The 18069-nt window shown below is 39.6% G+C and overlaps 1 protein-coding gene across 10 annotated transcripts in view; it reads left to right on the plus strand.

Moving 5' to 3' along the window:
- The window catches only part of DNAH9 (dynein axonemal heavy chain 9), a 372566-nt gene that overhangs the window by 312904 nt on the left and 41593 nt on the right, over positions 1-18069 (plus strand). For all 10 annotated transcript variants that reach the window (XM_077166001.1, XM_077166002.1, XM_077166003.1 and 7 more), the window contains 3 exons: positions 8383-8576; positions 9425-9573; positions 17317-17444. In XM_077166001.1, coding sequence (XP_077022116.1) covers positions 8383-8576; positions 9425-9573; positions 17317-17444 — 471 coding nt within the window. The remainder of the gene's footprint in view (positions 1-8382; positions 8577-9424; positions 9574-17316; positions 17445-18069) is intronic.

An 18069-nucleotide genomic window follows, 5' to 3' on the forward strand; every position in this document is an offset into this window, starting at 1 on the left:
GCCAGCTTCTCTAACTCAGCTGAACTGTCTCCTATCTACCAGCGCTTAAGGCTGGCCTATGGGCAACTTCGTGAGTCCATGGTGCTGAAGTGGAGATACTGCCACAGCACTTCCAAGAAACGAACAGATGCCCGGGCTGAGTTCTGGCTTAACCATGTGTATTGGTCAGGGTTCTCTAGAGAAACAGAACCAACAAGAGAGATCTGTAAATACGGGATTTATAAAGGTGTCTCATGCAACCATGGGAATGGAAGAGTCCAAAATCCGTAGGTCAGGCTGTGAAGCTGGCAGCTCCAATGAAGGGTCTGGACAAACTCCAGAGAAAAGGCTTACTGGCTGAAGAAGCAGTGAGTTTCTTCTTTCTTAAGAGCCTTGAACTGAATAGATTCTCTCATTGTGGGAGACACACCTTAGTTGATCCCAAATGTAATCAGCCACAGATGCAATCAACTGACTGATGATTTAATACACCAGCCTTCCAGTTCATCAACCAACCACAAAATATCCTGGCAGCAACAGTCAGGCCAGTGCTTACCTGACCAGGTAATTGGGCATAATCACTTTGTGAAGTTGACACCAGAATCTAACCATCACATCATGTGAATCCTAATTCAGTTTAAGAGCTGGGATGTATTCCATCCTGGAATGCTCAGGGTTAATAATAGCTCATATTTATTGAGTGCCTGACATTTTACATGAATACCTTATTTCATTTTCATATCCACCTGGGCAATAGGTTTTATTTGTTCACATTTAACATATGAGAAAACTGAGGTCACACAGCTTATAAGTAGCAAATTCAGTCTGTCTGATGGCAAAGCCCATCTTCTTTCCTTATGCTGCAACTTAGTGTAGTTGGTGTTCTGTGAACCTTGAAAAGATCACAAACTCTAGTCGATTTTAGCAGAGAGCATGTCTGCGTTCACAGGACCTGGCACGATGCATGGCATACAGCAGGGGCTCACTATCTGTTGACCGAGTGAATGCCAGCTCCAGAACAGAGACCCACTCTCCCAAGGGTGTCTTTAGCCATTACAGAGAGAGCAGTGATCCAGGACACACTTGACTGAGCACCAGAGTTGCACTGGGATGTGTAAGGAGTAACATCTGCATTAATATGAACCTTGTTCATGATCTTCAAAGTTTCTGGCATTTTGCACATGTTTAAGAACCCAAAGAAGTATGTTTCTAAAGTACTAAGATTAACTCTTCTTATAATTCTAATTAAACTGTTTATTTTGAAACAATTATAAGATCATATGCAGTTATAAGAAATAATGCAGAGAGAGTTGTGTACACTTTACTCAGTTTCCCCCGGTGGCGTTATCTTGCAAAACTAAAGTACAATATCACAACCAGGAAATTGATGTTGATACAATCTACCAATCTTCTTCAGATTTCACCCATTTTACATGCTTACATGTGTGCACATTTAGTTCTATGCGATTTTATGATATGTGTAATCATCACACAGTCAAGATACAGAAAGTTCCATCACCACAAGGACCCCTCATGTTGCTCTTCTATAACCAAAACCACCTCCCTCGCCTTCCCAATCCCCAATACCTGACAACCACTATTATGTTCTCCATTTGTACAATTTAGTCATTTCAAAAACATTATGTAAATGGAATCATACAGTATGTAACCTTTTAGAACTGACGTTTTCATTCAGCATAATTCCCTTGAGGTCTATCCAAGTAGATTGGCTTTAGAAGAAAAACCCAGAGCTTAACCATTTATGTGCATGCTGTCCCCTGAAAGGAGTCATCTTAGGAAAGTGTAGGTTCATTCCACTAATGCTATCATTGCTCAAAATATTTTTCTAACTTTAGCAGAGTCTTTAACTATTCTCTTAATCAATTTAATTCCTGCATATAAATCAGGGATCAGCATTTTTTTCTGTAAAGGGCCACATTTGCTCTGAAAACTATAGTTGGCAGATCCCTGATCTAAATAATAAAGGTGTGACCTGATTTTTATTTTAAAATGCCCTTTGTCATTCTGGGCCCACTCCTGTGAATGAGAAGGTGAATGATATATTGGGAAAGAAACAAGGGGGAGCTCTATTCAGAACAGAAAACAAAATTACAAAGTTACAAAATGCCTAAGCATGTATGTATATAAGGAAAACAACAACTTTCCTAGGCTACATAAGATTTAGATTAATAGATACATGCTAGTAGCACCATCCAAAAGAAATTTATTATGTGCCACATATATAATTCTAAATTTTCCAGTAGCCACATTAAAAAATGTAAAAAAAAGATGGATGCAGTTAATTTTAATAATACATTTTCTTGAACCCGATATACGCAAAATGTTAACATGTAACTGATTCAAAATTTATTGAAGTACTTTATTTCTGTACTTCAAAATCTAGTGTGTATTTCATATTCTTGCAGCACATCTCAATTTCAGATGCCAAATGTTCATCAGAAATAAATGATTAGTATTTTGATGTCATAAGAGTTACAATTGAAACATTAATTCATATATCCAAGTTGTTCCAAACCTATTTAAAGGATTTTCATTTACTAAATCGTGTCAGATTTTTAATTTAACTTTAAAAATAATTAAAATAAATAAAATTTAAAATTTAGTTCCTCTGTCATAGTAGCCACATTTCAAATACTCAACAGCCACTTATTGGCAAGTGGCTTATTCGTCGACACAGTTCTAGCTCTTGAGAACAGTGGCTCTATGTAGTCTGATGACCTTATGAAAAATTAATTCTAGAAAGTGGTCAGAACTAGAGCATCTGCAGAACTACAGCGATGATGGAAATGGACTAGTTAACATGGGTTTCGGAGTCAGACATTCCTGGCTTCAAATTCAGGTTTTTTTGTGTGTGAGACCTCTGGCAAATTAGCCTCTGGGTCTTTCTTCCCTTATCTGCGAAATGACCCTCATAATACCTATTTCACAGAATATGCCAGACACATAGTAAATTTTCGGTAAATGGAGGTTGATTATGGCTATAGTTATGGTTAAGAATTACCCAGCTGTAAGATGGATGGATAGATGCTGTTGTTAATACAAATTGTGCCTGATAGAATTTGTCCAAAGAAGGAAAAACTTTCAGGGACCGTGAGTTACCCACATGGGACAGGTCCAGTTGCCTCTCTCTATAATACCCAACAAAGCCCTCTGCAGCAAAACTCATAAAAAATAAATGATTCACAAGAACACTTTAATGCTTTCATTTTACATAGTTCAACTCAAAGGCTATTGTGCACTCCCTTTCCATTCCTCTTCTCACAAAATAGGTCGTTTGTTTTGTTTTGCTTTGCTTTGCTTTGTTTCATTTTGTTTTGGTTTGTGGCTTTTCAAAGTCTTCTGCAACTGACTGAAGCTTTCTCTCTATATATCTGAGTTGGTTGTGTGCAGCAGCAGAGTTTTGGCCTGTCATACTCAATCACAGTACAGGATATGAGCAGGTGAGATACAATGCAATGTATAGTACATATTGTTGAAGCCTTGGATGAATGCTCTTTTTAAGTGTTTGGTTGTATTTTAGCCTCAAGAAACAAAAATAAGTATAATGGGATAGGACAAGATAAAAAAAAAAAAATTTAAGCATTCCATCTAGTAAGGAATGTTGATTGCCTTGCTTCCACAGAAGAACTGATAAGCCGGTAATGAATGAAGTTTTTGTGATGAAGTGCTGCTTTTGTTATTATCCTTTGTATGGGTTTTTTTAAGTGCCCTTAAATGCTGAACTTTAAGATAATGGGAACATTCTGTTTCTGATTAGAAAATCTCATCTGTGATACACACCTCTGTTAGCCTTTGAACAGGCCCCTCACCACCACTCTGGAAGCCAATTTAGCACAGTTGTATTTTGCCGCACTGTCCAACATAATTAGGTCAATTTGTCATTTCCATTTAGCATATTAGGAGGTTTGAAATCCCTTTCCCTCATTTAGAAGATTAAGAGTTGCAATTTGCAATTGTGTTCAACCCAGAGCTTCAGAAAAGTGTTTCCCACCCAGTCGTGGCAGCTGGGAGCACTGATCATAGTATAATTTGCTCAGTTTGGTGGTGATGCCAGAGGGGGTAATGGGCTACAGAAGGGCTAATGATGATGCTGGCTGGAAAGAGGGGGAGAGTGGATGCATGGAAGAAGAGGCAAGTTAGTTCTTCAGCCCAGAGAACAATAATGACAGCAGCTGAGTCTTTTCCTGGCCTGTCAAGGTCCCTCCTGGTGGCAGGCCAGGTGTCAAGCTTTATTAATTGAGCTCCTCCTAAGTACCAGACAACCTGTGAGGCCTAGACATATAAAGATGCTTAAGAAAGTTCTTGCCCACAGGGACTCACAATCTTGTGGGAGTAAAGATAAGTAAGCCAGCAATTGCTATCCAGTAATATGGGGAGCCCCAAAGGATATGGGACATTCTACTGTTTTCAAGCACTTTTATCTACATTAGTCCATAGAATGATATATACAGACTAAAGTCTGGGTTCATTTTACAAAGTCCCACAAATATTTAAAAACAGGTTCCAAGTCCAATGGCTCTTATGTGGTGGGGCTGGGGCCAGAACTCATGTCTCCAACACCAGCTCCACCATTCCGCACACTACCAAATGCAGCTTTTCAGCAAGAATGCTCTTTATGTGGTCTAGGTGAGATTGGGAAACCACAGAGCACATCAGCAAGGACATGTGTTCCTTCACAAAGGAGAAAAGCCAAGGCAAACCCAGGACAAAAGTATATATCCTTCTCCAGTGTCATCTCCCCTTGTCACTCATAAAACTCTACTGCAGTCATATTGCTTCCAGACATACTCCACACTCTGTCCCCAATGGGCTTTGGCCCTTGTTGATCCTTCACTTAAAATCCCTTTCCCAGCAGAAGGGTGAAATGTGGTATATACATAACATGGAATATTGTGCACCTACAGAAAGGAACAAAACCATGACATATGCAAAGAGGTGAACAAACCATGAGGACAATAAGCCAGAAATGAAAGGACAAATATTGTATGGTCTTTTTTAGAAAATACTTATAAGAAAATTGGGACCTAGATTGTAACCTCTTACAACAGTCACATTTATTCCTGAGCTTTAAGTGCTATTTCTAAATTCGAAGATGCTGTGCTATATGTATATAACCTGGTATTTTCCTGGAACTTTGGGTACTTGTGTGACACCTAAGACACAGAGTTGAAGTTCTGCAGCTCTGAAAGTCAGCATTCCTACATACACAACTGTTCAAGAAAACCAAAAAAAGGGATCAGGCTTCAATTAGAGATAAAAATGAAGCCAATGTGTTTAGGAATAAGGTAAATCAAAATACATGGTAAAAGATGATATTGTCTGTATTTTAGAACTTTACCTACTGTAAGAGACCAAAGAAAGAGAGGCTTATTTTGTCCAAAATCTAAATTTTCTGTAGCGCACAATCTAACTTAACCTGTCTGGCCAGTTCAGTTAAACAACCTGAATACCTGGAGCTTAGAATTGGGAATGAGGTCTTTCAATTCTATAGAGCTTAATATAACATCCAGATACATTCCAAAGTATGTTGGGCAGATAATTAAGAAATATTGGTAGGCTGGCCATGGTGGCTCAGCAGGCAGAGTTGTTGCCTGCCATGCCAGAGACCATGGTTTCCCAGTGCCTGCCCATGCAAATAAAAGAAAAAGTATTGGCAAAGTCACTTGAAGGACTGGTGAAAAAATATGAAACTATTACACTTTCCCACCTGGGAAATCCCTGATATGGTCTCAAACATTGGGGACTTCCAAATTAATAGTCCAGTCCCCTGACCTTGAGGCTTGCACTTGTGAAACTTATTTCTGTAGCAGAGAAGCTAAGCCTACCTATAATTGTGCCTAAGTTATTTCCAGAGAACCTCTTTTGTTGCTCAGATGTGGCCTCTCTCTATCTAAGACCAACTCTGCAAGAAAAATCATTACCCTCCCCACTACATGGGACATGACATCCAGGGGTGTGAGTCTCCCTGGCAACGTGGGACATGACTCCCAGGGATGAGCCTGGCCCTGGCACCATAGGATTGATAATACCTTCCTGACCAAAAGGGGGAAAAGAAATGTGAAAAAATAAAGTATCAGTGGCTAAGAGAATTCAAATAGAGTCAAGAGGCTAATCTGGAGACTGTGGAATAGTCTTATGGAAGACTATTGGAATATTTAGGAATACCTTATTCCATAAGCTATATGAAATAGCTATGGAAGCTTCAGCTAGATATTGCAAATTGCCATGGTTTGCCAAACCCCAACCAACATCATCCCTGTTAACCCTAAAGAACACCCAGGGCTCTGAGATCCCACAAAAGTTTCACACACCAAGATTACTTTCCAGAAACCTACAACCTTCAGATAGTTCCTAGGCCCGAGAAGTCCTGAAACTCAGAAAGGCCAGTCTCTCCAAGAACATCAACTAGTTCCATCCTCCTATCCCATATTATTGATGCCCTTTTCCAACATGAAAAAGTTAGAATGGACATAGCCCAAGTACCCCTAAAGACTGGGAGAAGGATCAGAGGAGAAGGAAAAGTGGTAACAGAATAGACAGGATTTAACAAATGACTATGACTACTGAACCATTATACTGATATTCGTTTTTAGTCTCCAGGGTCTTGGGGCAGCTAGAAGGAAGTACCTGAAATTGTGGAACTGTAACCATAACATACTTTGACATTTGTTCTATAATTACTTGTTAAAATGTATTTTGAAATGAATCGCCTTTTTGTATATATATTTCACAATAAAAAGTGTTAAAAAAGAATCTCCTTCCCTCTCTCTACCTTTATCTCTCTCTCTCTGTGCAGTGTAATTCCACATGCCTCCCAAGGCTTCTCGCATCTCCTCTATCTCCTTTGCTTAGGGCTATCGGCTGCTTGAATTCATGTGTCTAGTTTTGTTCATTGTATTTCCAAGTACCTGGCACATAGCCGGCACTCAAGCATTCAAAAAAAAGTTAAATAAATGAACAAATGAATGAATTCAAGTAACAATAATATACCAGGTTCCTTAAAATTCATGGCACTGTAGCAGGAGCTTTGGACCACACAGCCTACCTTTCAGTCTCATTGGCGATATCAGTGAGGCATACAGGCAGAGTTGAGTAATAATGAAGGACCACAGATAACTGAGCGTCTGAGTGGGTAATGTTGCTGTGGGCACCCTGAATAGACAGGAAGGACCCCCACCCAAAATTTGGTTCCAATGCAGAGACTGATGATGCCACACACACACCAAGAAGGTGTGGAACAATTCATTACTCACATGAGGCTTTCAGGGGAGAGCAGGCCCACTCTCAAGCAGTCTGAAAATTGCTTGAGAGAGCTGGGAAAGGAAACTCGTTTTTTGTTTTTTGTTTTTTTTTTAGTGATTAGGGGTTGGGTCCAGCTGGAGGGTTCCAGGGGCTTGTGGTATAACTTCCCTCTGGCACTAAAGGAGGGAGCACCCAGTCTTTTTCTTTTTTCATCTTGACCAGATGTGGGGTAGAAGGAAAAGAGGGTGGGATAAGCTGTCACCAGTCAAACATCAAAAAATTGAGTCAGACTCTCTATTACAGATGTCAATTCTGTGGGTAGCTCTGAATGATCCTCAGAAGAAGGGTGGAAGAATTATGTGTTCTAAGATAGAGAGGATAAACCTAAGGAAGAATGCTGATTTAAACTGAACTTTGACAACGTGCAGTGTCTTACAAATAATGACCACGGCCAGCGCAGGAAGAGGAATGGAGAGAACGTGGTGGAGAACAAAATGCATAGAATTAGTATGAACAAGGAATTGAGTTGGGAGTGAATCTGGAACACATCCAAGGTTGGGGGCAGACAAGCCTAAACAGAGGAGGAGGGAACCAGGAGACTTGGTGAACTGGATAGGTTGGAGGGAGATACTAAATTAAGAGATTTGATTGCCAAATAAAACATTTGGACTTAATCCTTCTATAACAGGCAACTCTTAGAAATTTTAGAGTTGATATTTACACAAAGTTGATGACTCTGGACATGTTTTGAGAGTAGAATTGATATAATTATTAGCAGAGTGAGTATGGACATGAAAGGCAGGAGTCAGTGACTAAAGATGTCCAGGGCTCAGGACCAAGATAAGCCTGGTACCCCTTCTTGTCCCTGTTTTCCATGTAATATCCTACACGCAAGTCTGCTCCTGATAATCTCCCAAATCTGTATTTGCTGAGCCCTTCATATTTTAGGGCCAGAGGGTAGCCTGATCAAAATCCTTCCTCTTCCTTAAGTTTTCCTGGGGAAAGATCACAGATCCAGACATATAAATTAAGCAGAATTATCTATGTGAAGCCATCTTGCCCCTCTCCCCACAATACCAAGCAAATCACAGATTTCTGTAGACATTGCATTCCACTTCAAACTTCTCTGAAATTTCCCAGGCACTTTCATCAATGGAAGAATTCTGCAACCTGGATCGGGACATCGAGGGATCTGCCAAGAGCTGGAAAAAGTTTGTAGAGTCAGAATGCCCTGAGAAGGCGAAGTTCCCACAGGAGTGGAAGAACAAGACGGCCCTGCAGCACCTCTGCATGATGAGGGCCATGCGGCCTGACCGGATGACCTATGCCATGCGGTAGGGAATGGAGGAGGGTGGGGAGGCCCAGGACAGACACGTCACCCAAGATAGTGGAGAGAAAGTCCATGAGCTGAGTGCCTCAGGATTCAGTGAATGAGGATGCCAGAGGAGCAATCAGCGATGTTGATGTGCAGGGGTAGCAGTGATGCAGTCAGGAGAAAGGAGCCTCAGTGGAGTTACAGAGTAAGAAGCAATGGTTTAAACATAGCAGTAAGCATGGAATGGGACCCCCATCCCAGGGTATGTCAGGTATAACTTGAGAAAGCTACAGGGAAAATAGTGACTTTGGAGTAGAGTAGAAGTCTCAGTTAAGGCCAGGAGTTGGGTCGGGTACTCAGTGATGTGATTACAGCTGTGAGCATAAAACAGGACACTCTGAAAGGAAGCATGGGTAAGGGGAGTGAGATGAGAGGAAGCACAGAGAAGGAGAGAACATGAGAAAATAGATTACTGGAGGACCTTAGCACTTGGGTAGGATTGGAAGATAGCAGGAATAAAGAAGTTAACTGCTGCGGCTTTCAGAGAACATTGGTCCTGGCAGCCTCCTGATAGATGGGGTGATGTGATGGAGTGCCCAGGTGTTACAGCAGAAGTCAGCTGTGGCCAGGATAGATGGGGACTCAGAGGGAGCCTTGATCTAAGTAAGCAGGCTGGCAACTGGTAGTAGCAGGCTGAAAATACTGATTTAATAATAAGCAGTGAAAAAAAATTATAATTAGCAGTGAATTTGGAGCCAGTCCTCCCTCTGTACTAGCCCATGACCTTGAGCAATTCTTTAAATTTCTGTCTACATTTGTCAAATGTTATTTTGTGAGGAGTATACATCTATGTACTTTTTCTGGCAGAGATTTTATTGAAGAGAAATTAGGAAGCAAATACGTAGTGGGGAGAGCACTGGATTTTGCAGCCTCATTTGAAGAATCAGGACCGGCCACTCCTATGTTTTTTATCCTGTCTCCAGGGGTGGATCCTCTGAAGGACGTGGAAAATCAAGGTATGAAATTTCATCTGGCAGCTAAGGCTGTGCCATCCCCTGTCCTTTCACTCTTTGGGTCTGCCCATTTCTCTTTTCTTGATTGGATCCTTATTGTGCAATACTCAGTATTTGCTAGCCACATAGAAGGCAGAGTCATTTTTAAACCAATTCCCAGAGAACATCCATCAAAAAAGAAGGGACCCATCTGGGCTCTGAAAGGCAGAATCCACACCAGCAGGTTCATGAACAGGCTTTGTCCCCACCCCCAACATTTTCATCCCCCTTCCTGTAGCTGGAGCAATCTTCTGTAAATATAGAAATCTGTGGGGGGCAGAGCCCTGAAGCATCTCACCCCACCAACTTGAATGGGGTGGGCTCTATGAGTTATTTTTTAAGTAATTACTTTTGATATCATACTGAGTATATAAATATATTTAATGTAGATATTATTAAATATCTGCCTCAGAGGCAAGTGATATGCTAGAATTATATTTCCTTCCTTATGGATCCAGTGTCATAATCTTCAGGGGACTTTCAAAAAGAATGTTCTTAGCACTGAGGTTCAAAATCATGTCAAATTTCAATTTGCTTCATATTCAGACCAGGATTTTCTTAGACAGCTTTGAATTTTTCCTGGATTTTCCAATTTCCTTTTATTTGTTCTTGAAGGAAAAAATAAATGTCCTCTTTACCATATCACTAACATCTCAGCCTCTTACTCATTCTATATATTGAATGGGAACCCACTTTCTTCTTTTTGAGGATATTCTTCCCAGAGTCACTGACTTCATGTTCTAACATAGAAAACTGTATTTCAGCCTTCTCGAAAGCGCTCATCATGAGATTTATTTTCTTGATTGTTTGGGTTAGTTCTCCTATTTTTGTATCCTATGTTTTCTATTTCCAGTTTTTCACCCTTGTTTTTCTGGCATGAATCCTCAGTAAAGAACGATGGGAAATAAAATTTCTAAGTCCTTGAGTGTCCATAAATGCTTCAATTTTGCTCATATACTTGTTTGATAGTTTTGCTAGGTACAAAACTATTTTTACTCAGAATTTTGGACACATTAGCCTATTGTCTTTTAGAAGCCAGTTTTGTTCATGATAGGTCATGTGCCAGTAGGATGCCATTCTTCTCTTCTTTGTTCATGACCTGTTTTTATTATCTGGAAACTTGACCTTGTTTTCTGTAAACCCTTTACCTTGAGTTCTGAAATTTTCTGAGCTGTACTAGGTGTGGGCCCTTTTCATTCATATCCACTCAGTACCCAGCATGTCATTTCAAGTGAAAGTGGCATACCTTCCTTCAGCTCTGGAAAATTCCCTCTATTATTTCTTTGATAACTTCCTCCCTTACATTTTCTATGCTCCCTCTTTCTGGAATTCTAATACTCAGATGTAGGATTTCCTATATTACCCACATCTTTTCTCTTATATTTTCTTTCTCTTTGTTTTTATTCAGTTAGATATCCTCAAATTTTGAGCACTTGTAATGAATGTGTTAGTTGTAGAATATATATATATATATTTATTTGTGGGTATAAATATGTGTTGTTGTTGTGTTTATTTAAAATTTCTTAAAAGTTATTTCTTAATCTTTTGTTTTTCCTTGTTTCATAGCATCTATTCCTTCAAATGCTGTTGATCTCCACAATACTGCATTCTGTTTATTTTCCTCTTACCTATTGCCTGTTTCCTCTTGTTCTCTTTCACTGGTTCTTTTTCCTTTAGCCGACATTTAAATGTAGGGACCACTCATTGCTCATTTCTGGGCCACCTTCCATTCTCACTTGTGGCTCTCTTGTTCTGCAGTCACACCTACTCCTATGACTAATAACTCTCCATATGCTTAGGAATCCCACATTGTAACTCCAGTTCAGGCCTCCTGTCTCAGCTCTAGACCTAAGTACCCAGTTGCCTCACCAGCTCTTTCTCTCTCTCTTTTTTTGGCCTCACAAGCACCACAGATTCAATATGTCCCAACTATACTCATTGTCTTTGCCCTCAAACAAGCTTTATTTATGTTCTGAAAGTTCATAAGGTGTATCTTGGTATGGGTCCTTTTCATTCATCTGCTCAGCGGTCAGCATCCCAGTTCAAGTGAAAGACTTGTATCTCTCTTTAGACCTGGAAATCTTCCTCTATTATTCCTGCTAAATGCCACCGCCATCCACCAAGTTGCTCATGCCAGAAACCTGAGGTGAGGGAGGTGTGAAGGGAAATCAATCACCGTTCACATCGCCCTCTACATTTAACCCTATTGATTCTACCTCCTAAACATGTTTTAAACCAGTCTATTTGCCTCTGTTTTCATGTATCATCCTAGTCTGAATCACCATTTTCTCTCACTTAGACTGTCACGATAACCCCCAACTCATCCCTGCTCTTCTCCCTCTAGAATCGTTGCCACCCTCCAACCAGAAGTCATCTTGTTAAATCTCAATTCTATCATATCACTCTCCTATTTAAAACTTTCTAATGACTTCCCATTCATTGGAAATGTGAAGTCCAACAATGTTAACATAATCTACGTGGCCTGCAAGACCTGGCCTTTCTCTCCAGCCATTCTATTGAAGCCACATAGTCATTTTAGATCCTCAGTGATTCCTTAGCCTTCCTGACTCAGGGCATTTTCACAAACTGTTCGTTTTGACTGACATATTTCTCCCGAACCCTTGAACCATCTAATACCAACTCATGCTACAGGTACCAGCCTTACCTGACTTCTTACCCCTAAGATAATTAGTCTCTTCATTAAATATTCTCCTAGCACCCCATATATTTCCTTCAGACCAATTCTAATTAAATCATTCTTGTATAATTTTAACTTATGTTTTCTGCCTGTTAATCATTAAAATCCTTGATGTCAAGGACCGTGTAGGTCTTGTTCATCATTTTCTTAACAGTGCCTAGTAGAGTAACTAGCCCAGAGAAGATGCTCAACACATATTTGTTTAACGAATGAACAAATGAGTGAATGAATGTATAAGAACTGTTAAAACAGCTAAGTTATTCCTGACTTTTGCACATTTATATAGTTCTGTGTTCTTCCTGTCCCCTGGAGACTTTGTTCCTTTCCTATTGAAAAATCTGGTTTTCTCATTTTTATTCTCCTTTTGGAAGCTTTATACACCCTCTCTATGAGCAATTTCCTACTGTTCTTTCCCAATTGATCTCCAACTATTCCATTATTCAGTTTGAAGCTTTCTATTATCTCAGGCAAGCAGACCCCTCCCTGATTTATATTGGTTATTTGTCTCTGAATATTTTATCTCAGCCCTGCCTTTGGCTTAATCTTAACGCATATTTCTTTACCAGAGAGAATACTGCTTTTCATCAACTAGAGATTACTTGGGCACCTGTGCCTCTTTATCTCTCTCTCTTCCTCCCACCTCTCCCTCTTGATGGCTTGATTTCTTTTCTAATCACCCATTTAGAATGTATACTCAGGTGGCTTCCATGTTTTCCACATTTTATAGCTAATCAGTTTGCCTGATGGGCTCCTATTAAGTTTGGGAACAATACAGTTGACTTAATTTCTTTTCACCCCATCTAGTTTAGGCTTAGTCTGTGTATCAGACAGTCCACACTTTTCCTCCACTTAGTCTCTTAAATATCTTGGTATCCTTTACTACTTTTGGAGATTTGATATATGTTTTAACTCCTTCATTTCCCTATCCCTTTGTTTTATGATGATGGTTCTTAATATTGCATAGGGTTTAAAACCCTTGAGTCAGATGAAAGATTTCTTCCCTCGTCCCCATTCTACTCCCCAAAAGATGCATGTACTCGCAGACAAACAAAATTCCATATATGATTTTGGGAGTTTTCTAAGCTCCTAGAATTCATTCATTGACCCTTGGTTAGGGGTCTATGATTTTCTAGCAGTTTTGTACTACTCAGTCTCCTGTAAAGAAAGAGAAGAAAAATTCTTTTATAATCTATCTACATTTCTTGGCCTCTGTTTTAACATGAAATCTACCATCATCTGTCCTCCCCGCTCTCCTTCCTTTCTTCTCTGATTACTCTTTTTCACAATGCTTTAATTTTACTTCCCTCTCTCTCTTTTCACATCACCTTCTTGTCAACTTCCTTATTTGCACCTTTATTTTTGCATTTGTTTCATCTACTTCTCCCTTGTTTTCAATCAACTCATGATAACTACCTCCTAAAGCTGTTGTGAAGATAAAAATGAAATTTCACATGTGAAAATTATTTGAATAATGTGAAAGTACAGTAGCATTAGATAGTATTTCAGTGATGATGATGATGGCTTGCTGTTCTTTGAGGCAGCTCAGTTTGCCCCCTTTCTTTATTCCCTCTTGTCACCTCCTTTCAAAGCATAGCTTCATCTTTGAGCCTCCCAAAAGAAGACCTCTTCTTTCTGCCCTTATGAAAGTTTCTTCTCTGGTCTTTCTTTCAGTTGAGTCTAGCATGATCTTTTTTTATTCTCCATTTTCCTTTATCCAATAAACCAAGTTTTGACAAAATGAATTCTGTTTTTTTTCCATTGTTTGATCAGGAAAAAAACTGTGCCTCCCACCTTTTACCTCACTGACTCCTTTCTTTCCTTCCAATGTTCTAGTCAGAGCTGTAAGCTCACTTAGATTTTTTGCAGGCCTTCTACCAGACAAGTTCAAAGAAACAGTTTTCAATCTAATGTATGTGCAGTCATATGATCACTTAGTTTCACATATCTTTTTTATTGATCCTAGACCCAACCTCTTTTATTTAAGAGGCAACTGAAAGTTGATTAGGTTGAGGGTAAGTATAGTCCTTTCAGAGCAGCTATAAAATTGATGGAATATGGGGTTTTTTTGCATGATGAGAGGACTCATTCATGGGGTAAGAAGCGGGAGAGTGAATAGAGAAGCAAAGGTTGAAGGTGGAAGAAAAGATGGCTCTAATAGAAGGTAGAGTGATAGGCAGAAGAAGGATATTTCTTCCAGTGAGGCTGGGATGTGCATGATGGGGAGGCAATAGGGGTTTGCAGAGATGCAGAAAAGATGACATTAAGTTAAGATAATTTCTACCTGTTATTTTCCTAGGGAAGTAGAGAGTGAAGTAAACTGCTGAGAATGAGCAGGGTGGCCTTCGTTAGAGCACTTAAAGAGAGGAATGGAAAAGGTAATTGACACATGGAAAGATAACCAAACAGTATTGAGGTTAAGAATCATGATCTTGTGGTGACTCCAATTCACCAAATTTATTATTTTTCCCTTTTATTTAATGCTTGGATTAATCCAGTGTTGAAGTTTTATAAATAGAATGCAGAAATAGACGGAGGAAATGGAGTTGAGAATCTTGCAAGATAATGGTTCAAATTTTGAGTTGTTAGATCCATATTAAATAAGAGAGAAATAAAGTTAAAGATTAGGAAAACACAGAGGAGACAAGAAAACAGACATTTGTCACTGACATAGAATAATAAATGGACAGGAAATAAGGGAATGAACAATCTGGCAGGATAGGAAATAATAGTCATGAATGAGTACCAAATAATGTTTCAAACATGTGGCAATTCTGAGTAATGATAAAAACTTGGGTGCAGCCATTGAAGAGAAGAAATGGAATGGAGTTAAGATCTTTGAAGATGAGGAAGTAGGAGAGTAGACTTTGGATGAGCCATCCATAGAACCGTTAAAGTTTTCCATGATAATGAAACAGGAAGTACAGAAGATGTACCAAGTGCCAAAGGCTTTGATAAATGTGAGTTTAAGTAGATGTTGGTAGAAGGCAGAGAAACACTGGTAGACGATATAGCCCGACAGAATATGCTTTAAAAGAGGAAGGGTTTTTATGTGAGGGTAGAGAATAAATAGCTTGGAAGTAGCAATAGAAGGCTAGTTCCAGCCCCATGGTATGTGGAACTAGGGAGAAGTGCACAAGAGTTGCAGAGTCCTCCAAGAGACTAGAGGTAGAGGAAACATGCTGTAGAGAGATGAAAAGAGATTTACAATGGGGCATGATTACATGTGATGCCAGCACCAAAGATAGAGTTGCAAGGAGCAGGATGGGGCCATGGGAGGTCTTAGGACAAACAGCATGAAGGTGAAAACCCAAGAGAACATAAGCAGTTAGAGGGACTTGCTGATGACCCAAATGGCCTCTACGCTGTGAATAGAAAGCCTCTGCAAGGTTACCTAGGTGCATCCTGAGCTTGCATGAGATGCAGGCTGATTCTTTGGCTGAGTGCAGTCAGTGCTGATGCTGTCAATTTTGCTCCCTCTCAATAGATCCAATATATTTATTTCTCCTCAGCTCCGCAGTCATGTCTCAAGCCTAAATTAATGCTTGATCTTCCTAGTCAGCCTCTCTAGTGCTAGGCTTTGCTCCCTACATTCTCTCTAGTCCATCATTTTCAAACTAATCTTTATTAAGCACCCTTTCCCCCATATCCTTCTCTTGCTAATATAGAAAAGAAATAAGCTCTTTTGTAAAGAGAAACATCACAAAGACCATCTTATAATCCTGACACATTTCATCCTGGTATTTTCTCTGAATAAGTTGTTTATCTCCCCGGTTCAAAAGCTGACATCAAATTTATTGCCAGCCAGAATTTATAGAGTTTAATAAAGGTATTTCTTGGGTTCATCTCAGTTGAATCTATAATAACTATTTCTCACTACAGAAAGTCATCATCTTGCTTTGTCTTACACACGCATTTGAAGGAAAGTCTATACTTATTTTAGTATTTAAAAATATATATCCAATATTAAGTTTTCCTCAGAAAGTTTCTTGCCCAAGTATAAAATTACACTTTCAATTTAAGTTTCTCTGAAACTAAAAATTTTTAAATTCAGCTTTTTTCCCCCTTATGTCTTTTTCCATTTCCCCCTTTTCTGTTATGTATTTCACCTTCCTAGCAAAATTGCCCAATGATTCCTTCATGGTGTTATACATTTTATGATCCTTTTAGCTAAGCAATATTATATAATTTCTCTAAGTTTTATTGGATTGGGCTACTAGTATTATCCAAGCAGAATTGGTCTTCTATATTAAGGTCATTTCTTCCTGAAAAGTTTGGCTTTGGGGACTGGAGAATAACCGAATAGCATTGGTGTTACTTCTGTGATAAGATTGTGATATTTGTGTTTGTGTGGTCATTTCTTTACTCAATTCCCAACACCAGCAACCCTTATAGAGATACATCCTACAGAGCATTCATACCCATAAAGCTCCTTGCCTCTCTTCATTATGATTCATTCACAATATTAGTTTTTTGTCCCCTGTGTTGGGACTAATGTGGGGGGTAGGGGAGGGTGGGTTTTTAAATGGTACAAATTCTTGGAAGTCAGAACTACCTGCATCCTGCCCCTACTGGCACACCTCCCAGCAAAGTTCCAGGGACGATATGATATATATTCCGAGGACAAAGTAAGCCAGAAGGGACTGCACGTTCATACGTGCTACATATTGACCCTTTACCCCTCATCACTCTCTAGAATAATGACCAAATGTCTGATCTTCAAATATGATTTATACAGAAGAGTACCACTACTACTCCTCATTCTAGAGAATTAAGTAAGGAGGGAAGAATGAAGTGATTTTGGTCTGGACAACTGCTTCTTTTGTTTGGAACAAAACATTGGTAGATTTATGCTCCAGTACAGGAAAAGGGTCAGAATGTGAAGCTCTGGGTGTGCATTCGGGCATGCCCCTATTGCAGGGGTGACATGGAGGTGTGCATTTCCTTGTGAACATTAAACAATACAGATTAAATACAAGAAATAAGAATGACAACCTCCATACTCCTTTTAGGAAAAAAACTTGGATATACCTTCAACAATCAGAATTTTCACAATGTGTCCTTGGGGCAAGGACAGGAAGTAGTAGCGGAGGCTGCACTGGACCTAGCTGCCAAGAAAGGTCACTGGGTTATTTTGCAGGTACGTCCCCTCATGATCCCATACCTGTTTGGGCCTCATCCCACAATCTCTGGGCTTCTCTGCCCACTCTTCCCCTCTTATCTTTCAAATTTGGAAACCCCTGGATACAATATTACCCTTTAAAGAAGATTTGCAATGATATCAACGGCTTGATGATTCCGAGAAACATATGTTATAGAATCCTATGGTGTAGAATTGCTCATTCCAGAATTCCCAAATGTAGTTGGGAATAAAGGAATAAGCTTTAAAAGAAGAAAAACCTCTTTATGGATCTAACATGTATTAACATCCCGTGGCACACATTTTGGAAAATGCTTTTCCAGACCCTACCCCAGAACAGCTGGGTCCTTTCCTGGAGAGCTGGCTTTCCCCTAGAGCCCTTGGTGCAAGACCAAGATCCAGGTTCTCTGCCCATTTCCTTCCTGGCTATGGTAGCTATGGGCTAGTTTTCCCACACTGTGCTATATCCAGGCCCAATGTGGGTGGCCTCAGAGACCTCTGAATCCATCCCAGGGTTCTATCCCAGAGCTGCAGAAGTACTCTCCTTACTCAAGTGAAAGATGCATTCTTTAGTCTAGAGCCAACAAATAAATAATAGGCTTATTTTTTTTATTATTTATAAATA

Source organism: Tamandua tetradactyla, chromosome 6 (genome assembly GCF_023851605.1).
Source record: "Tamandua tetradactyla isolate mTamTet1 chromosome 6, mTamTet1.pri, whole genome shotgun sequence".
Classification (NCBI taxonomy): Eukaryota; Metazoa; Chordata; class Mammalia; order Pilosa; family Myrmecophagidae; genus Tamandua; species Tamandua tetradactyla.